This window comes from Crocodylus porosus, unplaced genomic scaffold (genome assembly GCF_001723895.1).
Source record: "Crocodylus porosus isolate Cpor-Errol unplaced genomic scaffold, CroPor_comp1, whole genome shotgun sequence".
Taxonomy (NCBI): domain Eukaryota; kingdom Metazoa; phylum Chordata; order Crocodylia; family Crocodylidae; genus Crocodylus; species Crocodylus porosus.
The window spans coordinates 149,087,305-149,112,882 of record NW_017728886.1 but is presented as its reverse complement, the minus strand read 5'-3'; the positions used below and the strand labels follow the sequence as shown (position 1 = coordinate 149,112,882).

At 41.0% G+C, this 25,578-nt stretch overlaps 1 protein-coding gene across 4 annotated transcripts in view; it reads right to left on the bottom strand.

Moving 5' to 3' along the window:
* Positions 1–25,578, bottom strand: part of FARS2 (phenylalanyl-tRNA synthetase 2, mitochondrial) — a 418,607-nt gene that overhangs the window by 235,652 nt on the left and 157,377 nt on the right. The window contains exon 7 of one of the 4 annotated variants that reach the window (XM_019542833.1): positions 8,120–8,428. The exons of the other annotated variants lie outside the window; for them this stretch is intronic. Coding sequence (XP_019398378.1) covers positions 8,394–8,428 — 35 coding nt within the window. The 3' untranslated portion in view covers positions 8,120–8,393. Of the gene's footprint in view, positions 1–8,119; positions 8,429–25,578 lie in introns of those variants that run through there. 4 annotated transcript variants of the gene reach the window in all.

Sequence of the window (25,578 nt, the reverse complement as noted above, 5' to 3'; positions counted from 1 at the left end):
ATCAGATCTGGTGCTGTCAGTTATATTTTCTTTTTCTTTAAAAATTAAATTGACCAGTTTGAAAATTAATTATGGCATTTCACCTTTAAGTTCCGTTTCCATAACAAGACAATTGAAAGGTAATTTTCATAATTACTGGACTTTTCGATGAACCTGCTGTCCTATTATGAAGCTGGAAGGGGTATGTTATTCTTTATATAATAGAACAGCCAAAATGTAGACAATTTTTTAAAGATTTTAAAGTGGCATATAAAATGCCACCATCTCCAGGACTCTGAAAAAAAACAAACAACCTTTAGCTACCAAACAAATTACATAGGCACAAGGTTGCAAAAAAGTATTAACATAAATCGGTTTATGAATACAAAATTTATCAGGTTAGAATAAATTATGTTTTCAGGCTACGCTCATTCAGGCTTCAGTTGTAGCAACAAAGGCACTGAAATAATCAAATTACAAAGCCCCTAAAGCATTTAATAATCACAAAAATGAAGCAGATGCACTAATAAAATTAACGCTAATAAACTGAGTCAACGCTGAGAAAAAGGAAAGAGTAATGATAGAGAAACAGAACTCCACACACAGATGCTGGAACCTGCCTCCTCCAAGGTACCATTTTCAACATTGTATTCCATACACAGTACTCTGCACTGCACAGTAATGACTAAGGATGATGCAGCTCTTTGACCTCTTTAACAGAGGCTGTCTCTATAGGATCCTGACTTTCTGCTGCTAGCATTCAAATAGCTACTTAACACAGAAGGCTCACAAGGAAATGCTCCTAGTAGCAGTACTTTATCAAGCCTTGGCATTAAAGAGGTCTATTTTCCACTATCATGAATGGGGAAAACAGGACTGGTATGTCACACAGAAAGTGTGGTCTACAGAAAGAAATACAGGAGTCAGACGCTGCCTAGTTCTAAACTCACCTCTAGCACTCATGGTATGGGCTAATTTACACTGTGGATATTTGCTTTAGAGTCGGATTCTATTCATCCTTTCCCTCTTTGAGTGGCATCTTCCTCTGCAAATGATCCTTTAAAAAGCAAGGGAGCAACTTGCTGAGGTAGGTACAATTGATTGGGTTGGTACAGTCTAGCTTTTCTTTTTTATATAGTGCTCCGTACATATATAACATATGGTAACCAATTCTAATTAATGACCCAGTCCTGGAGGACTACTGAGCACCAACCACTTCCAAGCTCAGTGGGTACATCTACATGTGCATAAAGGTGCTTTTTCAAATGCACATTAAATTTAGTACCTCCAATGTGAGGTACTAAATAAATGAGCATTAGGCTGCCTTAATGTGCAATAATGAGTGCACGCAGTTCTTAAGTGACGCTAAATGTGCAGTAGCTTAGTTTACTGGGCATCAAAGTAATTGCACGTTTTTACATGACACTTTAAAGAGCAGTAAACTAAGCTACTACGCATTAAAGCACGTGTGTAGATGCGCCCAGTGACTGTTAAGGGGGTGCAGGCCTTGATCCACTGTTGTTATGAAGCAAGCATATAAATGATTAAAATGATTGTGGAAGGGACTGAATATATTAATGTTATAATATAGATGCACAAATGACTAAAACAAGTGTATAGGTCTGGGGTTTCAGGGAAACAGCTATCTCTGCTCAAATGGAATGATGTAGAAAGAAGGTATATGGACACGTTCAAAGAATTTTTTAGGGAAGAACAATAAAATCCTGCTTATCTTTCTCTATTTCCTATGCACTGCCGCGTTCACACATGAAAAGCTCTAGCACAGCAGTAAAACAGCAGAGGAAGAAGAGCAAAGGCAAGAAACTGAACTGTTCATTAAGACACAGGACTGGAAAGAGCTGACATGCATTATAGCGCTGCAGAAGATCATTCCTCTTAACTCTAATACAAAAGAACCAAGAACAACCCTAATAAAAAAATCAAGGACAGAAGAGTAAAGTCAGGAACACTGAAAAGAAGGGAGTGGTACTAAAGATACACAAAAGCTGAATATTTAAATGTTCTGAATAATGGAAACATTTAAAAAGAAGCCTAACTGTTATTACAAATCCTAACATTAAAACTTCTACTTTTTAAATCCCACTCCTCAAATTAAGGCCAATGCTAGACTAGAGACACTAAGAGAATTTCTGGTGCAAGGCCAGAGGCTTTGGAAATGTATGCAGAGGATAAAGAGCTAGTAAGAAATCTAGAAAGTAATTCCAGAAATCTGGCTTCAGGCAGCTGTCATTTCACATTGGCACGTATCAATGTAGAGAGAAAAAAAAAGACACGGATGATCATACAGTGCCTTGTAAAAATTAATACTTCAACTCTTGTTCAAAATCATTTTCTACAACTATGCTCAGGGAAATCTGCAGTATTAACAAATTTGTAAGGGAGCGAAGACACGTAACCCTGAACGCTTGAACTCAAACGTGTCTTACCAAGAATGTTGCTGATTGGGAACCACTGCAAAAGTGTCCCAGTTTAGAGGTGTCCACACACACTACCATGGGTTCTAAGTAGAATAGTCAGCTTTTAGGCACTGCAATGTTGTCAATGACAGGAGAAGGTGGTAGTGCATACCCAGGCCAGCCTGCTCCCCAGCGGCAAGTGCCTCAGGGCATTTCTACATGTGCCCTGATACAGCGCCTGGTCCTTTTAATTAGCCAGCTGCACTAATTAAAAGCGCCCACATATCATGTGCATCAGTGGTGCAGCAAGTCCCCATGCTGAGAAAATGGCGGTGGGGCACGTTGAACTAAAGCATATCGAATGTGTTTTATTTCAAACCGCACCGCCGCCATTTTCTCAGCACAGAGATGCGCTGCACCACTAATACACATGACGCATAAAGCTGCCAGAGCACATCAATTTACATGCTCCTGCAAACTGCTCCAACGCGCTAGATTTCTAGCATGTCGGAGCAGGCTCCCCACATGTGTGTAAGCACCCTTACTTTCCCTGATATTCCCTTAGGAGGGGAGGAAAACTGCAACTGGCTGAACACCAAAGAAAGGGAAGATGATATTAATTGCCTACAATTGCAATTTTCTGATCCCTCTCCTCACAAATGCTGAGTTCAATAAAGACCACTGTTGCACTTTATCGAAATCTACATGGTGGTGCTCTGACTTGGGGGGCAGGGGGACTGGCTACACCCCTGCTTTTGGGTTCTTGGGAGCTGGATGCTCAGGGGATATCAGAGCTTTTGCAGCTTTTACAGGGCACTTTTCCACAAGTCATTTAGCAATTGACTTCAATTCCTTACAAGGTACTAGGGTTTGGTACATCACAGGCTGATTTGGGGGTGAAGGAGTGGCCAGTTGGGGGAGCCTGCCTAAACCCCTGCTTCTCCCTTTCCAGAGGGCTGGGTGCTCCATAGAGCTGCCCGAGGTCTCTTGCTCAGGATACTACTGCCTTAAAAGGAATTTTCCTAAGGGTAGTTAGGTGGGAGGATGCCTGGACCCTGCTTCTGGATTCCTGGGAACTGTGCAGTCTCTACCACTTTTAAACAGTATTTTCCCCTGAGCTGCTTATCAGTTTCATCCCATTTATGGCAAACAACCAGACTTAGGGGCATCCCAGACAGATGGGGGGTTAGGGTGTCCAGATGGGCAGAGGGGTTCTGGGTTTTCGGGATGCTGGGTATGCTGGGAAGCTGTGCAAGGTCTCAATGTCAGCTGCCAGGAATGGAATGAAATTGAGCAGCGGCTTTGGGAAAAGTGCTGTTTAAAAGCTGCAGAACCTTGGGCAGCTCCCCAGAACTGCAGAAACAGGGGTTTCCCCCACTATCCATCTAGCCACCCCCTAGCCCAAATTAGCCTGGGATGCCCCAAAGCCTGGTTCAGTTGCTACCAAAGGAATGAAACTGACAAGCAGCTGAGGAGGAAAGTACTGTTTAAAATTGCACAGACATTGGGCAACCCACCCCAGATCATTCATCACCCTGGGAACCCAGAAGCTGGTGTGCCCCATCTACACCTGACCACTCCCTCAACCCCAATCAGTCTTGGAAGGCAAGGAATGGGTCAAATACAAGAAATACAGATTTGGGCAATAAAGTTCTGGCTGCACACCAGAGTACCCAGTTGTCATGCAAGGGTTGAGGGGATAGGGGTGGGAAGGGAGGAAGAGTGGTAAAGTGTGAGATGTTGGAGGACTGACCAGACACTAGTCAAAGAAAGCTTGGTGTCTGCACTGAACCAATCCAAGGAGGACCATTTCAAAATAATATCTGATTTTCCCAATGTACTTTTGAAATGTTCCAGGAGGATTAAGGCAGACAAGGCTCTTTGGGTAAATCAGATATATTTTATTAGACCAATGAAAAAAGTTGGAAAAATTCTTCTTTGCAAGCTTTCAGGTACAAACACTCTTTGTCAGGCTGCAGTTGGCCTAATAAAAGATACTGGATTTACTCAAAGAACCTTCTCTGCCTATGTCCTTAGCTTAGACCAACATGGCTACAACCTGTACCCATGAAGATTAAAAACTTCTAAACTGGCTTTTATATCCAGACACTTGCAGTTAAACAGCATTTAAAATGCCTTAAGTGTTATGTCTATGCATACCCTAAGAGGGGATAATAAAAAACACCAGTGGTGATGGCAAAGAGAAGATGACGGACTCACCTGCAGTCTTTACCTAGTCCCCCCACAACTAATGAACTGGCTTTTGGGGAAAATAAATGATTCAGAAAAGGCTTCACCACTTATGAACAATAAACACTTTAAAATGCATATTATCCTCATGTGCTCAGTGCAATCCATAGAACAGGGCACTGAACTACAAATTAACCTTTCTGTATGTTTGTTTCCCCTCCCCACTTTTTGTCTGACTTAGCAATTTAGAATGCAAACTCTTTGGGGCAGACACCATTTCAAATTGTGTACCTTGCCTAGTGCAGTAAGTCTTCTTTTCAAACACGACCTCAAGCCACTATCATAATATAAATACATAATGCAAATGTATCCTCTTTTGTTCTATTTTCCCTTGCTGCTCATTACAAATCTATCAAAGTGTGAGGAAAACAGCACTAAAAACACCACCTGAAGTTTGGGATTATGCTATATTGTTTCAATGAGACAGCCCCATTTTGACAAGATGCTAAAATCTGGGGGTTCATCTACAAGTGCACTTTATTGTGGAATAGGCTAATTAGCTCTGCAGTAAAGCGTCACTATCTAGACGTGTGCTGGTATTAGGGCACAGTAGATTAACTAACTCCACCATAAAGTAGTATTGTTGGGGACAGTACTATGTTACAGTAGAGTCATTTACTGCCAAAACACAAATGTAGACAGTGACAGGGGCTGGCTGGGGCACGAGGGTGCTAAAGTGTGGGGGCTGCCTGCCACACAGCTCTGCGCTCTCAGCAACCTCATATCTCAGCCAGCCCCTCTGTAGCTCAACGCCATCACCTGGAGCCTGGGAATGACTCCCCATGTCCCCTGCCAGCCTGGGGCTGACCCACCCCAGCTAACATGTAGATGCTGTACCCAGGAGCAGTTTCCTTTGGCTCAAATAGCTCCACAGTTTATTGCGTTGCATTAATTGCACATGTAGATGCCCCCAGGAAGAACTATTCTATACCTTAAACAACATTTTAGTGATCTGGCCCTTGAAACCATATGTCCACAGGACTCTCACTAACATACTGTTGTTTTTGCACATTTCCACCACAACTTAAAATGTTCAAGAAACATATGCTGTAAATCCTCCAAAGATTTCAGTAAGAGTTATCTCTCCTTTTAGTTCAGTACTTATCTGTCCATTCTTAGATTATGAACCTATCAGGGCTCCAGATTGCCCATCTAGATGGTTTGGTAAGTACATAGTGCAAAGTGGATGTTCACATAAAAATATTAAGCTGATATTTATTCAGCATTGTCAGTATTTAGTGTCCTAAATTCCTGCAGGGTTAAAAACACACTGCATGGAGGGCAATCCATTTACAACAGGTAAATCTTTTTATCAAGTTTCAAACTACCAGCTGTGTCCATGGATTTTAGAACAGGCTTTCCTCAAAGGACATTTGAAAGACAAACCTGATAAGAATACACCATTTCTTTCTCCACTATAAGAATTGTGAAAATTTTAGAAATAAACTTTTTGCACACTTTCCTGGGGGAAAGAAATATCTCTACTACTCAGCTAAACTCTTTTTGGCATTTTTGGCCCATGGAAGAGCAAACAGAATAATAAGAGACGTGGGCAAGAACTGAATTTATGACAAACATTAGTAAAAACAAGGGTTATTTCACCTAGAAAGGGGAAGTGATATATAGGAGTTGATTGAAGGTATAATGAAAGTGATCAATCTTTCCTTTCTGCCTATCTCATAATATAGATAAAAGTAGAACAACAAACTAAAGTGTGTGTGGGGGGGGGCAGTATTTCCAACTCTGAGAAATGAACAATATGAGGTTCCTATCTGTGTAGAATAGGGAAGATTTTTAAACAAATATACTGAGACACGAGTAGGAAAAGCTTTTATGAGTCTTCCAGGTCCTACAAACTATAAAACATTACTTAGAATCAATGGAGGAAGTAGGTTAAGACTGGGCGTGCCACGTATATATTTTTGTATGGCTTAATCTATGGGATTATCCACTCAGAGTATAAAATGATTATAATTATGAAACATAACTTTAGACAAACAAGTAAATTAAACAGTTTTTTGACACATCCAGAGCAAGGATGCCGCACTCCATAGGTCAATGATCTAATCTGGAAAAGCAGCTCCTACTCTCCAATACTTGAAGTTTTAAAATAGCTTTGATATTCTTTAATAACCACCATAGGCTGCATTTTCCCATAAGTCACATCATACAAGAGGCTCTCCTGCAGACCAAAGTCTTCTGACATCTGCATTTCACTCTTCCATTCTTTCCTCTAGCAACTTCAATTCTTGACCTGACTGGTACAAATCTTCCCTAATTCATTTCCTTGGAATACATCCAATGATTCCAATCATCCTCTACTTTTTGATAACTGTAGCTGATCTAGTTTCACAGAATTTTCCCTCTTACTCCTATTCCCTCTTACTCCAACACCCCCTATCCTGCAAAACCTCTCTGTACCATGCAAGTGAAGTACAAAGATTGTGCAGGAGTGGAGGAGTAACTCCAGAGGAGAACTTTCCTAGAACAGAGGCACTATAGAATTCTTGACCTTACAGTAAGCCAGATGGTAAAACAGACCCCGAAGTTAACTGGCTTTTACAGCTATGCTGGCTTCAGAACATCTCAAAATCTGAGAACTGAAATGGCTGTTTAAAGCTACCTGTGTCCTAGTACATCCCCATCACTTGAGAGGAGTATCACACAAACAGGTATGGACATCCATACATTTGAATCCATTTAAAAAAAGGGGAACATGTCAAAAGGGGAGCCACTGATTGGGAATGTGCAGCAGTTGTCCCGTCTATGAAATGTTAAAACGTAACATCTGGCAATCTTCTAATCCAACACTTTGCCACAGACAGGATCATCTCTATCCAAATCATTTTATCCAAATCCTTGTCTAACCTATCAGTAAAACTACAGTCAACCCTGACACACAATCACAATGCATAAAACCCTAGCACACCACAAGTAAAGCAGGGGGACAACTGCGGCCAGTGTCCTGATGCTGTGAGTTCCATGTGAATGAGCCAGGAATGCTACAAATGTAGCAAAACAGCTCCAAATTAAGCCTAGATGGAAAAAATGCTGAAGTTGGAGCTGTTTTGCTACATTTGTAGCACTCCTGACTCACCCATGTGCAACTGGTAGAAGGTAACAGCTGCTACATGTTTCAGCAAGACGCCCACTCCCCACTTTCCCCTTTTGAAATGGCTCTGCACATACATGTGTCATTCCCAAACTATGTCCCTTTGCTTCATCTTTCATGTGATAAGAACATTCATTTTCAGAAGCAATGCTCAGGAAAAGGATATTTCTTGAGGGGGCAGGGTGGGATATGGATTTTCCATTTTACTAGAAATCCTGCAAACACCAGTTCCTGTGAAATGAAGTGCAAAAAACAACAACAACCTCCTATAAAGTAAAAGTTTGAAAAAGAACTGTGTCTGATTGCTCCTTTTTATTTTTATATATGTATAAAACAATGGCTTCTAGAATAAAAACCAGAATTGCTCTTTCCTCAATATGGGACACTCTTGAAATACTTCCTTTCATTTTTGTAAATGGAATTTGGTCAAAGTCAATACATTTTACTAACTAGCACTCACTAGGCAGCATTTTGTGTTGAAAAAACGTTCTGATAAAAATATTCCTCACAAACTCCACTCGAGCATCCTGCCAGTTGATGCTTTCACCTGCTGACTGCATTATGTGCATGCGATTGGGATGTCTGTGACCGTTTGACAAAAAGCAGGGAACAAAACACACCTGAAGGAGCCTGGGCTATTCTATGCTGGCCTCCCAACAGTACCAATGTCCTACAGAAGAAACAAAGCAGACTTGTTTCTTAGCAACCAAAAGTACACAAAGGGAGAAACTAATCAATATAGATCAAACTATAACCCCTTTATAAACAAAAGTACAACAGTAATTTACTCAGAAATTCAGATTGCAGAATATGCTGCCTCATGGTCCGACCTTTTTTCTCCCCCTCTGACTGGACAAATATTTGTATCTGATAGCTCAATGAATTACCACTGGGCAGGGGATGTTGTAACAGCTACCTGAATATGATAAGAAAGATGAGACACATAATAGAGAGTCCAGCAATCTCCAAAGCAGTTTTGCATACTCTCAGCCTACAGAATACAGGCCAAGCATGACCTGTCAGCTAATAATGCAATGACTTTTCATTTTAATACAATGTTGTAGAACAAGCCAATCATTTATTCTGTAGTCTTCTAGCATAACTGCATAAACAAATATATTCTTCCCCCAAATATGGCATTTTTATTTCAAGTTGTACGTGAATTAATTGAAATTCAAATTTGGATGCTTTCTGCATGCACAGTTGGATACTTATCCTATCTCTTAGTCGCACTGCAGTAGCCCAATACTACCATGTTAAATTGTTGAATAAAATGAGAATGAAATTACACGCAAATTACTTTCAAGGTTATTCATACTGTCTTTATTTTAGTGGAAGGGGATATTTATTCTTAGGTTCAGACAAGTTCCATTACAAAAAATCAACCCAGTATATGCCTGCATTTGTTTCTAAGTACAAAAAAGAAAAATACTTGCCATTTGCAATTATTAGTTATGAGACTATATAATACAGACTGTTGTGTTACGATATCACTGAACTGAGCCAAAAGTTTCTCTCACTGTCTTCCACCTGCCTCCATACTAACTATCAATAAAGCTCTGGGGAAAGCCAAAAGACCTTACACTGGACCAAAAGGAAATTCTGCTTCACCAATGGAGAAAAAACAGAGCAAGAATGGATGGCGGACATCCACATCAGTTCTGTAAGAGTGGGAAGAGAAGCAATAGCTTGAGGAAGGGAGAGAAGAGGTTTTGGCTGGGTCTGTCCTTTCCGTGATGGAATCCTAGCAAAGTTATATCAAGGAACATGGCTTGAACACAAGTTTTCTCTGACCTGGTTTCAAAAGAGGTGTAACCCATCTCATTTGGCTTGGGAAGCGTGCGGGGAAGGGAGGGGGATAATATGCCAACCACGGGAGAGCAGAATTTGGGGAAGGGTGGAGTCTTACCTGCCACATCCCAGGCTCTCCACACACTAATGGCAGCTGCTACTGCTATAACTGCTAATGTTATAAAGTGGCCTGGGGCCACTTCACCTGGGGGACTGGCTCATGCACCAACTGTAGCAATCCTGCAGCAAGGACTTCCCAGGGGCTGCCAGCCTAAATCAGCACCTAAAGCTGGTGCCCCACTTCCCCATCCCTATGTGTGCTAGTGGGTTTCAGACATGGTTCCAACCCACAGCAGAGACAGACACAAAAAGGGACATAAACTATTTTACTTATCCCATTTTGTGCGTTTTGACTAGCTTTGGTTAAACGAATCTCCCAAGAGAAGTCTTAGGAAAGCTTACCAACAATAGGTAGATAGAGAGAGAGAGAATCCAAGGTATTTAGTAAAATTTCTCATGACTTTGAGGCCCTAATTTTAATTTTCAAATTAAAATCCTATCATTTAAAAGGATTTAAAAAAAAATCTCACTGTTCTCCATTTTCCATGTGACACGGTCATAGACATGATCAGCACAGGTGCTCAAACTGAATAACATCCCTTGGAAATTGGAAGGGGCTGGAGGCAAGGCATTTTCTGTGACAGTTTCAACCCTGCTTTAGACTAAAGGGATGTGTCCAGATGAGTGCACACATGCATTTCCCTGGGGACAAACAGCAGTGGCACATAGTTGTGCTGCTGCCACTTGTTCCCAGGGAATGCCTGTGCATGTGCCCTCTGGTCTATGGCAGGTTGCCTTGGGTGGGGTAGGGAAGACTGGGGCCAGCATCTGAGCTGACCCCAGCAGCCTTACCTGGGGACCTGGGGGCCTCCAGTGGCAGCAATCTGCACATGCAGAGCCTGGCCGGCAGCTGGAGCATAGCTCTGGCTGGTCAGGCTATGGTTTTGGGCGGTGCATACTGCCGCCATGTGTACCACCTTGCTTTCTTCAGGCACAGGTTCCCAGTGTCAAAAAACTCACTCTGCTGCAAATCAGCAGTGCGGCAAATGTCTGCATGTGCAGCGCATGTGGTTTGCAGTGCTACAGACATGTCTGAGGCACCACATACCACATGTGCTCTCACCTGGATGCACACAAGCAGCCCAAATTTGGTGACATTCTAAGGACTCTCCAAAGGATTACACTATATACAAAGTATTGCTGGTTTATGCCATGAATACAGTCATTTTTATATATTAGTATCTGGTCAGCTATGCTCTTGAGGTAACGATCATTTTAATGTAATGAAAACACTATTTTTATTGTTAGTGTTTGTGAGAACATCTACTGCCTTGGATAGTTATTTATTTCTTAATAAAAATAAGTAATCCTGGATTCACCATTGATCCACCCAAGCAGTCTCACTGAATCCACAAGACTCTATATGGAGACAAGAATCCTTTTGGACAAAACTAACCATGCATAAAGCCCCTGAACTGAGAACAAGGACCCTGTCCTCTTATGTCTGCAGAATGCCATGCATGCTTATTATACTACATAAATAAACAGCAATAACTGCAATAACAGCAATAATGGTTCGCCCAAGACTTTGCAAGCTATTCTTTTTTTAAATGAACTGGCACTAGAATTTGATTGCATGTGCATGCCTTTATGTGCATATATGCACACAGAGAAAGACTGAGAGAGATGACAGGACAGATAATCATCTGGTGCAAGATATCAGCTGGGGCCATAACAGTCTGAAGCAGCTTGGGACCTGTCCTTACGTCTATGAATTTTTATTTTAATCCCCTTTGCACATTTGCATCTTCTTGTCAAGCAAGATGAGCCATGACATTTGAGACTTAAAACCTTTCACTGACTGATGAGTAAACATTACCTCTCCTTACCTCTCTTTAGTCTCAAGAAGTGTAATCTTGTGGGAGAAATTCTCCAATGGGTATAGAAAAACCCTCTGTTTTTTAAGAAAAGAAGCTTCTTATAAAACAGAGAAGCCAACAAATAAATAAATAAATAAATAAATAGGGGCAAGGGTGTTTGCTGTGCTCAGAAGGACTGGTGCTTAGACATGGTCCCAGCAGAGATAAAATGAGTGGGCAGAATGCAGATTAGGAAATCAAAGATTCAAAATGATAAATGGGGCATAAAGCTTGACTAAGAAGTTTAGCATACTAATATTTCTAAGACTGTCCATTGATCTTACCATTGCATCTACACACATTTCAAATCTGTTTGTTTATGTAGAAACAAAGAGAAGACAGGCATTCTTCCTTATGAAAATAAAAATCTTTTGAATAAAATTTCCTCTCTCACTTTTTCCATTCTCCCATAGATTTAGGCACACCAAACAAAGATTTCTCTGTGGAGAGAAAACATTCAGCTCCCACACCATAATACCAAAGGCTTGCTAGAGTTTCCAAAAACAGCTACTGGCACTAGCATCTATTAACAGGTTGTTGTGGAATTATCTTCTATTTCCTTTTCCATAATCAAGACGTTTTTATATTAATGTTAAAATAAAATATATTTTTTAGGAAATGGTTAAAGAATCACAGCTTTTGGTCCTTCTGAGAATTTTTTTTAAAGGAAATCTGTGCTAGTAATAATGATGTGAGGCTATAAGTCCAATTAACAGTCTGCAATATGTCCCAATTCTTTTATTCTCTACTGGTAACACCACAGGCAGCATTAACTGTCTAATAAATAGGTGAGTGCTGCTTAACACTTAGCCATGTTGCAGCACTTCCCCTCACCCCTGGCATCAATTCTCTCTTTCCCTTGGTTATTAGCAGATCAGCCTGGCAGTGTGGGGATGCTACCATGTGGTGCATTCAAGCACACATACACCCTTGTGATTCCCCTGGGCTCTGAAAGGCAGGTGGTACACTCAGATTTTGAAAAGAAAGCTTCACCAGCTACTGTCTGAAACTCTTTAAGAGGTGTTTTGCTAGTTAATCAACTGGACAAAGATGTTACTTCTGCCCTGAAGGCCTTGTGTTTGCATGTCAGCTTGAGAATATGCACCACATGCTTAAAGCACTTCTAAAATACTTTTAATTTAATGAGTTATAAGGACTGGTATTTCTGGGTATGACGGCCAAATTGGATTCACCATGTGAGTGGTATGAAATGTAGCAACAAACTCATCTACAAAGAATATTAAATTGATTGCAGGGTAAAGAAAGGTTGAGATCCTATAATAATGACTGTAAGATTAGTAGCCTTAATTAGCTATAAACTAAATTGATGGGGCCAGTGCCTTTTAGCAAAGCTTCAATGTTTAGTTATTTTTAGACCCGAGAGTAGGGAGTAACTACAAAAATGAGCATGCATTACAAATTAAAAGGATGCTGACAGAAGTTCTGTCTTCAGACAACATTTCATAGAATTGGGTCCTGGTCCGTGATTAGGGTTCCTAGGCAGTACAGTAATATAAAAAATAAACAGCAATAGTAATAATCTACTAATGAATACTAATGCAAACTGACTCACCTCTACTGAGCCCCCTATCAGGCTATATTTGGGGGGGAAAATAACTTTTTATTTAAAGTAAGACATTCCGAGCAGTACAAACTTGGCTAGCTTTACATAAGTACAATATATGCAGGTCCTACAAATCCTCTCACAGCCTGTTGTATGTCTACCAGCAACACAAATCCTGGAAATGCAAGATTTTCAATGTGTTTGTAGCACCCCATTTTCTCCCATACCACATGCCCCAAATAAGACATGCACCTTGTTTTTGAAAAGCAGAATGAAGGGGGAAAAGATCTTTCCTTGAAAATACTGGTAAGTACGGTATGCTTCCAAGTGAGTCAGCAGAGTCAGCTGAGGGCCCAATTCTCCTGGGGCTGAACTGCCCAACCCCTCTTCTTAAAGCAGGTAGTTTCATAGTTGGTAGGGTCGGAAGGGACCTGAGCAGATCATCAAGTCCAACCCCCTGCCATGGGCAAGAACGAGTACTAGGGTCAAACAACCCCAGCAAGGTGATTATCTAGCCACACAGCTAGTTGAGCAGGCACCTCTGGCTGCCCACCCAGATCAAGAAGAGGGGCCAGGCAACCTGACCTCCACTGAATCAGACCTTCTGCTCCCCACAGTTCCCTGTTTGAGACAGGCACCCCACTTTTCAGCAGTCAATTTTTTTTAAAAGGTGCATGGGGTATCCAAGAAAATATAGGATTAAAAAAAAACCATGAAAGATGTCCCAAATCACATCTGATGAACATACAGGGCTTTATATATTCAACTACATCAGCTGCCTATTCACATGCAAAGTCAGTAGAGCAACAGAAAAAATAAGAATAGCATTATTATATTCTATTACTATAACCTGAAAATTTTTTTTACATCAGTTTGACTCCAAAACCAGGATTTTCAAATAAAATCAAACCAATACCTACAACTGCTTCCTATATCTGTAGCTCTGGCAGAAGGAAAAAGAGGGGAGAGCCACACATTTCCACAACTGGTTCAATGAATGAGAAATCAACAGCTTTGATGCCAGTTTTCCTTAGGAGCCTTTTAGCTAAACCAAAGAAAGAGGAGTCCCATTAGAAACACAAGCAAACCCCAGGTATCTCATCCAGAACCTGCTTTCCCATCTTGAAAAGCCAGGCCCACAGTTGGCATCAAGCAGCATATCTTCATTAAAGTTGCCAGCTGAGGATTTGCCACTTAAATCTCTCTGGTATCATTCAACAGGCCAGCAACATCATCAGTGGAGTGTAAAATTGTTGATTATAAAACAGTACCTCTCTTCTTAAAACAGACTGCGGTCCCCTTTAGAGGTAGTGTCCCTAAATCCCTGCAAATTGTTCAACCTCCTAGAAATGAAATAAAAACTCTTGGAAAAAGAGCTGTTTACAATTAAAAAATGAATGTCCATGTTAAATTGTTTCACTGTTTGTACTGTCCTTGGAGGCAGTGAGACCACCCTCTAGTCTATAGGGTCTGCTTTACACTACCAAAAAAAAAGAAAAAGCCACTCTGTCTAAAACCTGTTTGGCCAAAATCAGACCACAGCACCTTCTTCAAAGAATCAACTCCAAGAAAAGGCACAGACAACATAAAAGCCGTGATGTTCAATAATCAACAATTGCTCAAGGAACCATTTTTGCTTCCTGAACTCTATGCAAGTACAGCCAATGCTTGGCCTTCATGCAGCTGCCAAGGAGGGAGTATGGAGAGCACTGGAAGGAAAAAGTTATGTTTTCTGTGCCCACTGAGTCACTGGCATGGCCACAGTCAAAGATACAAGGGCCAAGGGAGGTGGGTGGTTAAAAAGGAACCAGCACAGTAGACCCCACTAAGGATGAAGCTCCAGGGAAGAGACAGAACCCTGAGAAGCTAGGTTTGGGTCAATATGATTCCTCCTACAACTCTTCAAACTTCAAAGCGGGGAGGTTCATTAATAGTAAAAACTGGCATGATACATTGCTATGGACAGGTTCAATAACACGAATGTAAAGCCTGTCAGCAGCCACATGGTGTTTTTCCAAGTCCAGAGTTTAAACATAAGCTTTTTGTTGTTGTTGTTGTTGCTTTTTTTCCTTTTCAAAGTGTATTTAACAGGCCGGTATGGGACACACACAGATTTTTGCTGCCAAATGTAAAGAAACAAACAGAAAAGAAAATCTCAGTTCAGCCAAAAGGGGAAGGGGAAGGGGAAGGGAAGATGCAAAGAAAAGAAAGGTAATGCCAAACAGTTCCTACATTCATAGCCTCCCCCCCCGTATTGTTACAAGTGGCTGTGTGACTAGAACATCCACTTTGAAAAGTGTTACATTTGAATGAATTCTATTCTGCCTGTGACTGAATATATTTTCAATTAATATACTGGTCCAGTGCTTCACCATACTCAGTGCTTGAGAAACACACCTTACTTTCTAAAAAGATCCTTGCTACTGTGTTTTTCACACAGCAAGGAATACAAGAGTGAACAGCACACAATATTAATAAAAAAAAGGGGAGAAACAAAAGAAAGCACATAACTAGTTCATCATTTTTAGTATTTCACAGTGGTCAAACCTGCCCCTACATAAAGCCTTTTGATATTGGTTGAAGCAATGTTATTATCTCCACTCCTCTGAAGAGTCAACAACCCTTAGTACAAATGAAAGAAAAATTTAACCCTACTTTGAACTCACTGCACATATCTGTACAGTGAGGTCCTGCAACTGATCCACATCCTAACAGTAATAATAAGATGAAACAAAAATACCTCCTATTGGCTTTAACAGACATTTCTGTGTCTAACAAATGTCAGATCAGGCCTGTCATCCTGATCCAGGCATCTGTCTTACCAAGCAGAGCTTGTGTTTGGGGATCTGTTCTTCAGCTTTCTCTCATCAAAATATTTATGAGAGTTACTATTCTGGAAATTTTCAATTAAAGTAACAACAAAAAAGAGTTAACCAAAAGTAAACCAAGAATACACACACAGGCACTTTGTAATAACAGAAAGAAATAATAACATCTTTAAAAAGCAGTATTTATGCTACTTCAATTTGGCTCTTCTGGTACAACAAATCTTAGATTTGGGCTTATTTTAAACTTGGCTACAGATACAGATGTCTGATGAAAAGTTAGCAGGTATTATCAGCAAATAGAGGGCTTGAATCCAGAAACTTCTGAGGTCCCTGACAAATGTTACCCTTGAGAATGATTAACTGGTTAATCACATCTTAAGGAGTGAGTCTGAAGCATTTGGACCCTAGATGGGAGTCTGGGGACTATTTCTAGGTCTGACATTCATAGTACACAACCATCTATCCAGTGACAACTTCCTGTCTCTACAAATGAATTGATCCATTGATTTCATAGGACATTCCTAACTTCTTCTCCACATGGGGTTTAGCACAAGAATTAATTTTATTCTTTCTTGGAGACTTTCACATTCAAAGTGTGCAAAAACAACTGCTGCACTTGTTCTTGAGTTTTCACAAAATATAGGACTAATATTAGTTGTAGGCAAGTTTTGCCATCTACCCCAATGGAAACAAACTCGTGCCTTTAAAATAATATATTTAGGAATGCAGTCATCCGTTTACAATCTTTTCATTATTATTTTGAATACTCGGTCATATATGACATTCAAGCTGACAATTTGAGTATGAATAGTTACCTTTATTACAAATCATAATGGGACCATGGAGAATCTTTTAAAAAAGAGTCTAGATATAAATTTGGGAGGGTCACATTGAAGAAGAGTTCTTACAGAAAATTAAAATTGAAAGCCCTTCTGTAAAAGCGTAGTACGTAATAACTTTATACAAATAAGTGATGAGACTGTGTTGTGAAAAGAGAAGGGAGCTTCAGCACAATCACAGATGAAATGTTAAAGAGTTGGTGGCCAAACCTATTAAGGCTTCTTGCCTGCTAGGTTGTCCCATCAGAGCCACTGTGATCAAACTGTTTGTTTAAAAAAGGTCAGCAAATGCAGGTTGTGTGTTTTTTAAAAATGTTCTTCCAGTAAATAATATATATAAATTTGAATGACTTTATAGCTTTCTGTGAGACTATGCTAATTTACATGAGCTGAGAGTCTAGCCTTATGTTTGTAAAAATCATGTAAAAATGCTTAATTAGATTTTTACCTGATTTGAACAGTGCATCTACATAGCAGTTTTTGTCAGCTGGGCAAATTAAATGTTTTTGCCTTCTATGAGGATTTGTGTTTCTTCCTCTTTAAACACTGTCTCATTTGTCCCGCTTTTTCTAAAGTCAAATTATTTGTGTTTTCTGACACTGGCATGAACTCAACCCAGAGTGCCTGCCAGTAGTGAACTTAAGCTCCTAACTTACTGTACTTAGTGTCCCAAACTCAAAGCATTATATAGAAGATTGCTTTTATCTGCAGATATAAAAACTAAGAGCAAACCCACTACAGTTTCCATATTACTAGTACATACATTCAAGAAACAGACTATAGAGAATGCATATATATTTCACAGTAATACACATATGGATGGAGACACAGTAATAAGTGGATCTTCTCTCCACTTAAGCAGAATATTGGGCAGGCAAATATTTATTGAAGTTTACTCAGCTGTGATACATAAGGGGATTCACGACATGGTGCATCTGGAGTCTGCTTAGTTTTTATGAGGTAATTGCTCCTTGAACCACCTAGAACATGACATAACTGAGGGATTTGCCTTTTAAATTTAAAAAACATGGAATGGGCTTGAATTAAATCAGTCATGCCTCCATGTTGTTCACAAAGGAAGGCGAATATAAATAAGTGGGCAACAGAAACAGTGCAATAAGAACAGGATTAATCTGAGTGTGATTAATTCAGTGTCAGATTAAAATTGATAGTGCCAGCTGTATCGGATCCATTCTGCTGCATTATTCTTTCCTGTCACTTTTTGTCCATCCTCCTCCCTTTCCCTTGGTGGATAAACCTGCTGGAGAGTTAATTGTCACATACATGGATTTAATCATATTGTCCACAGTGTTTGGGGGCCTTGCCTTCAGCGATCCATGACTAATTGTTGTGGTAATTTTTCAATCATTAACAGCAGCGCATATGTTGCAGACAAATCCCACGACACCCACAAAACCCCAGTGGCAAGAGGCACATATTCCTTCATAAAGGCCACACTCCCCTCCTGCTACCCCCTGCCTCCACCCCTCCCTATTATAACACCATTAATATAAGTCTCTTTCCTTTGGAGGGATGTACTTAGACTGTGTATTGACAGCTCAGTAGTTTGTTTTTATTTCCTGCAAGGAGTGATCAGAGGGGGAGGAGGAAGGCTGGGATGGGGGAAGAAATTAAAACTCCATCTGGGATGACTAGCTGAGGGCTTGCTCTACATTCTGCTTGTTCCCCGCTCATTTTCTATTGAGCTCGTGTGCTTCAGCAAGCGCCCTTTCTTTGAGTTTCAGCTGTATGAGAGATCTCCATGGCAACTGCTGGTGCTCATCTGCTGCACCATACTGCAGCCTCACTCAGCTCAATTCTCCAGTCGCCCCAGTGTCAGGTGGGGCATGCCATTTGCACTGGTGGGACAAGACCTTGCCTTAGGGAATCCTCCAACTGATTGAAGTCCTGCTCTAATCACCGAATACAAGCAAACGAGATCACACAAAATGATTTGGGTTTTTTTTTTAGACTCCAAAAATTAAAAGACCCCCCCCACACACACACACCCCTCCAAGAACTTCTTTGTTGCTTTAAGGGGGGGAAGCTGTACTGAAAATCCTGCAGCAATGGAAGGGATTAGTTTTATAATAGTCTGGAAGGAATTGTGGGAAATATATAAATGCATCTCTGCTGGCCCAAGCTACATGAACTGCTCCTTAGCTCAGCTGGAAAAGAGCTTGCCTGGGGAACTAAAAAGGCCCACATTTCAGTCACCTCTGTGCATTTACTTTATAAATTAATTTATTCACTGGCATGCAGGCCAGGCAGCACTGAATGAGGTACATGGTGGCCTCCACTGGTACAGCCACGTCTGTGCTCACAGAAAATGTCACAGTTTGTACCCTCCGGATGGTCTCAGTGGGTTCATATTCTTTCATCTTCTCTCCTGTAAGTTAACATATTAATAAACATGTATGCCCACATACAGGAGACATGCATGTTTAGAAAAAGATTTGCACAGTAAAGCGGAGCTGAGGAGATGCTGGATCCAGACGGCACAACCTCACTGCTAGAAAAGTATCATTTTAAAAGCAGCTCCGTAGGATGAAGAGTGCCCAGTGGGTTCAGAAATGCTGATAAATGTTTAGTTATTGATCATATAGGCCATAATAATGATGATAACACAAGGACTCTTAAGAAAAGGTAAATAGAAAAAGCAACAAGAACTAATAGGAAAGCAAGGAAGGAATAAATCAGAAGTAGTGTCCATTCACATTCTTGGAACCAGGCAACACAATCCCTCTGGAGAGCATAAAGGTTTGCTACAGTTCCCCATTCCAATCATAAAGGTAATGGGTGGAGGGGAGTAATCTCATTTTGCTCCCCTGTCTATGACAGCCATGGCACCAGCTCTCTGATGAAATTGTTAGGTAAGTTATGACAACACCAATGCCTGCCTTTTCCCCATGTGGCTACAAGCATATGGTGCTTCTGATGCTTCACTGGCATCCACTGAGCCATTGTGTAGGACAGTCATACTTATTCATTCTTGTTCTTGGGCCACAGTAACACATGTGCATAATAATCCTCTGCACTTACTATTTTTGATAGCTTTACCCCACAAATGTTTTCTACAGGGGGGGAAGGGGACAGATGGACCTTGAATGAAATACAGTGGAAGCAGCTTTTGTTTTTAGCATATCTTCCTTTCAAAGGAGAAAAATAAGGAAACAACATATAAACTATTTCTTGGTTAATTTTCTGCATGTGGCAGGGTCACTGTATTACCGTGCTGTGTTGAGTTGGTGTCATTGACATGAGAACTGCACGCTTTCTAAAGCCAACCACAGAAAGACAGGAAGAAAAAAAGAAAAAGAGTCCTGGCAATGGCAGATGGTGTGTGAATCACTATAAAGACAATTAGCAGCTAGCTGCCGATTTTGACATGCTGAGGAGGATAGAGGGGGTTTCTCTGCTTGGAATGGTTAGCACCAAGGGGAGGGACGCAGGGATTAGTCTCACTTTGCCCCCACAGAGCCTTCACAACTGGTGCTGCTGATTTTGTTACTGCTGTAACATAGATGCTTATTAAGTCCCTGGTGAAAAAGAAAAGATTTTCAACAGCAATAACATTGTTATCTTTATACCTGGATAACAATTTACAGGTCACAACTGGCATAAAGAGAGAGGGTTTTAAGCAGAATAAAGATGTATCCAAGCAAAAAAAAAAAAAATCTATCCAAAATGTCATAGAGCACCAAATACAGGGAATGGAACGAAACCCCTCCAATGCCTCTAAGCAACAACAATAAACGGATTTTGGATCCTTTAAAGCTGGGTTTCTCCCAAGATGACTCTGTGTAGTAGGTGGTCCCAAATTTTAATCACAGAGATAAAACAGCATCCTGCAGAGGTAGGCTTTGTGTATGTGCCTATCCTCAAATGATGCCAATCAACAAGTAGCTGAAAAGAGTAATAGTACAAAATGCAATAGTAAAATAAGAGCAGAAATACACAACCGGCTTATGTACCATGTGTCACTATGGTGCATACTACAGCTACAATTACAGAAGTGACAAAAATCTAGTTAGACTGGCAACCAACTGAGAGTCTAGACTGCGAAACCACTGACTGCTAACATACATTACTTTCACCTGATCTTCTCAGTCACCCTCCCAACATTAGTCCATTTATGCAGCCATTGTATAGTAGCTAAAATCATAGATTTAGATAGGTCTGGGAAGGGGACTATCTTTGTGGTATTTACTCACGCAGAGTCAATTATAAGAAGCTCCTTGAGCTTCTACAATAGAAATAGTAACTGCAGTCACAACTCAGATCCTCCAAGTCAAAAAACCCAACGTCTCCTACCTCCTTTACTAGGTTAGAATCTCTATCCTCTGTCCCCGATATAAAGCCTATGAGTTGAACAGTTCTGAATGTATCTGGCTGTGGGCAGTGATGCATACATTGCACTTGACATCAGACTGCTTTATGCTTTTAGGGCTTATCCCCACATTCAGGAGCATGCACCTGCAGTGGGGAATAAAAGTAGCAACACAAATTTGTGCCGCTTTTTGCTGCTGCACATGCTTCTGCACATGGGCACTGGTGGAGGACACAATGTCCGACTTCAAGGAAACTACCATTTCCCCACTCCTTCCAGCTTCAGATGTGCTGGAGAAGCTGAGGGACAGCTACAGAAGGACAACTAGAACAGCCCATGGGTCGCAACCCAAAAGTGGGTTGCAAGAATATATCAAAGGGTCATAAACAAACTAAAAACAGATTTGTCTGGCAGGTTCCAGCCTGCAAGGGCCTGCTTGGGCTCCTAGCTCCCTCCCCACCACGTCCCACACACACCCACCGCTTATTCCACACACTGCAGGGCTGGGGGTGGGGGACAGCAGGTGAGGAGTGAGGGGCACTGGGTCAGTACTGGCCAATGTTTACAAATGGGTCCTGGTACAAAAAAAGATTGAAAACCACAGAACTAGCAGAGCATGATCCCTGGTGGACCGAGCTTCCACGCCTTCTGGCACATGCTCCTGGAGCGTTTTTTGTTTGTTTGTTGTTGGGTTTTTTTGCTACTGGGATTTCCTGGTAGCAAACTTTGCCTCTGCACTGCAAAGTTGCAGTGCACAGCACATTTTAAAGTGCCAGATGTGTGGTTTGTGGTGCCACAAGACATCTGTGGTGCCATAAGCCACATGTGCCTGCACATATGGATCCGGCCTTAGAAGCCACCGTGGAAGCTGTTCTAAGAGCATTCTACAAACACTTCACACAACTGTGTGAAGTAGGGAAATTATCATCCCCATTTTGTATAAGGCTAAACAGGAGAGAATGTTAAAGTGGCTATTAGAAGGCATCTTTTAAAAAAGAGAGAGAGAGAGAGACATAACAGTCCAATGTTGTAATGCTGTTTGGCTGCTGTATGAAAAAAACCCAAAGGAACAAAGCAATCAATAATTCAGTATATCCAGCCTTTTCCAAGCCTTTTTTCTTCAGTATAGGAAATGACTATCACTTTCCCATTACATTGTACTTGCAGGATTACCATCCTAATTATTGGGATGTGAAAAAAGATCATAGATTACATTATAAAGCTGCAGTTCATTCTTTAGATAGAATAAAGAATTGAGGGATCAAGTATATTTAGAAGGTGGTAATTGCAGTATATGAAATAATCAGTTCCTTGGAGAACTGAGTTGAAGAGCTGGTCATTTTTAACAATACCAGAACTGTGCATAATTGATATGCCCCAAAGTTCCATGTATTATAATATTTTGTCTGCCAGGAGGAGGTTGAGGAAATTTAGTAAATTCCAGAAATCAGAACTTCGCAACAACTTGGCTATAACTGAAGCATCATCATCATCAGATGCTCAGACTGCTGCAATTACCCTGATGCATGAGGACTGATCTCATATACACTTCATCATATCTCATTTAGCAGCAGATATTATTATTATTATTCACATTAAGTGAAACATAACACACAGTAAATTGGAGCTGGCTCACCATAGAGTTCCAGATAAGCAATCAACAGACAAATCACTTCACAACTCTCTTTGATGCTTCAGTTAAAGAAAGCCAAACTGAGATTTTGCTATGCACAGCTGAGTAAGAAGACAAGTCTGTACAAAAGCTAAGTATTTGATTAAAAAAAAAAACACACCTCTCTTGGATTCAAAGGGGTCCACACTTTACACGATGGAATATTCAACACAATTCAGAATGCTGTGTTTTACCCAGTAACATTTAAACAAGTTTCCCCTGAGCCAAAGCATATTTACCTGCAACCAAATAGAAAAAGACAATATGACAGGAAACCAGCTGGAAAAACATACTTATTTCATAATATAACGTGGTTAAATTCAAACCAGGCAATGCCAGGGTGATAGCAAGGCTGCCCGTGTTAGGGACATATGGGTGGATCCTAAATCAAGGTGATGGGTGGGGTGCAGCCACACCCCCTTCAGAGGTCTAGTGCATGTGCAGTAAGAGCTCCTTGGCATGTCATGTCAGTGCAGCACCTGCTGGGAGCTCCACAAATGTTGTGAGTTCTGTGGCTCACTGACTGGTCAGCAAAGGGTCTGTCTGGAGTCCCTACTTGCACACACCTCTAGAGCCTATGGGTTGAGCACTGCAATTGTTCACTCTTTCCCCCCCTTCTTCCCCCCCACCAGAATTTAGCAGCAGAGGAAAACAGAGGATGAGTAAGTGATGGTAATGCAACCTGGGCTCCACAGCTACATTTCTGGTGTCTGTTCATTCTCTCTTTCCCCCAGTGTAACAGTATTCATCTCAAGCGGTGGCCATGATATCCCTGGAGACCCGCACCGTCCTTGCCTCCTTGGTTTTCTATAGGTGAACTCCCCATCACCTTGACTGCCACACTTGATGAGATGCTACTTCCAGAAAAGGGATGCTTTTCCCGGGCTTCCCACATCAGATATCCTTATGAGCACTGGTGTTATTGCTCATTACTTTAAGGGCTGATTACGTGGTTCTGACTGCCCCTTACAGCACACCCACGCCTTGCAGATGATACTCATTCCCTTCTCTCTCTCAGGCTACGAGCCCCACTGGCCCTGCTGACATGGGCCCCTCCTGAGCTACTGGCTCCTGGCCCCAGTTGTCACTCCTCCTGAGCTCACAGGCTCCTTGGCCCCCTCAGACTCCAGCTGTGAACCCAGGTATTTGGCCACTCTCTCTGGGCCCTGACCCCACTCCTAGGCTGTTGAGGCTCATGGGCTCCTCTGCAAACACCACACTTTTCATGTCAGTCCCTAACAGACTCTATAACAGACACCTTTACAGACACATATCTATGTGTATTAATTCTCTTTCATTTATTCTCTTCATTCCATCTCTGACACCTTTTGCCAACCAAATAAAAAATACACAATACTTTTGGTGCCAGCATTTTTGTCAGTTGATTTGTGTTTGCTTTTAAAATTGTGTAAGAGCATATGTATTTTACACACATTAACACTTCCCATCTTCTCACACATTTTAAGCATGCTTAATTTTACAGGAGAGAGAGGTATTTCAGAATAGCTTGCAGAAACGGCATTGAAAAGGGGGCATGTTATCAGTCTTCAAGTATCTGAAGGGATGCCATACAGAAGACAAGGAACACCTTCTCTCCTTCACTGAAGAGTAGGATGCATGGCAATGACTTAAAATTGCAAAGTAGGTTTAGACCATATATCAGGAAAAACATTTTGACCGTTAGAACAGTGAGGCAGTAAAAGACTCAAGTTGTAGGATCTCCTTCACTGGAGATTGGATGATAATCCAATGAATGATATAGGAGTAGCATGATCTAGAATGATCTAGGATTATCCAATGAATGATCTAAAAGTAGCAATGAATGATCTAGGAGTAGCCTAGAGTGTGGCATATAGAGAAAAAACTGGAAAGTCAGGAAACTCTACTCACATATGATCATCTGGAGATCATGAGAGGATCTCTGGAGCCCAGAGCAGGTAGAAATTGGAGAATAAGGCAGAGTTCCACAACTGGTTCAGTTATAAAACAGGATTGAAAAGCTGGGACAAGTTTATGGAGGGGATAGGTTGACAGAAGGGGAAGTTCTGGCTCTCCAGTTAGGATGTGAAATGTCCAGAGTTGTTTCTGATTCCCAAGTTGCACGCAGAGCAGAGGGCACCTGGCTTTTTCATGATTCTGCTGGTTGCTACACGGGACCAGGTGCTAGGGAGTTTTTTCACCTTCCTCAGAGGCACTGGATGTTGGCTGCAGCAAAGGTTGGGGATTTTGACCAAGTTATGTGAATGATCTTGCTGGGCTTAACAGATGCTATGGTAAAAATCAATGTTTTTTTTTTTAAACCCTCTTATTTTACTGTACTATTTAAATATTTTCTTCTTCATAAGCCTGTTTAAAAAGAAATCTGAATTTAATACAAAATATATTAAGGCCCAATCCTATCGTAATCACATAAAACATTATGATAAAAATTGAGTACACTGAATCCATGAGGCAGGCAGGCATTATCAAGAACTTTGAGTTACAGAGCTCATGTTTTCCTATTTAGAGAAAGAAGCAGGTGAAAATCATCAAAATTGAGATCAAGCTTTATAAATAAGGAGCTGAAGATAGAGGAGATAAATGCACTATTCTAAGGGCTCAGTTCAATAGAAAACCCAGGGCCTGTGCTACTGGGTTCAATAAATTGGGTACATCCCAACAGAAATTGAAACCTGGCTTCTGACTACAGGACTTGTCATCATGTACCTCATTAACATCATCTACTGAGCCCACTTAGCTGGGCTTATAATCCTATTTTAATGTGGCTATTTGACAGGTCATAAGTAAAAATTAATTATCTAGTAAGTAAGCAATTTA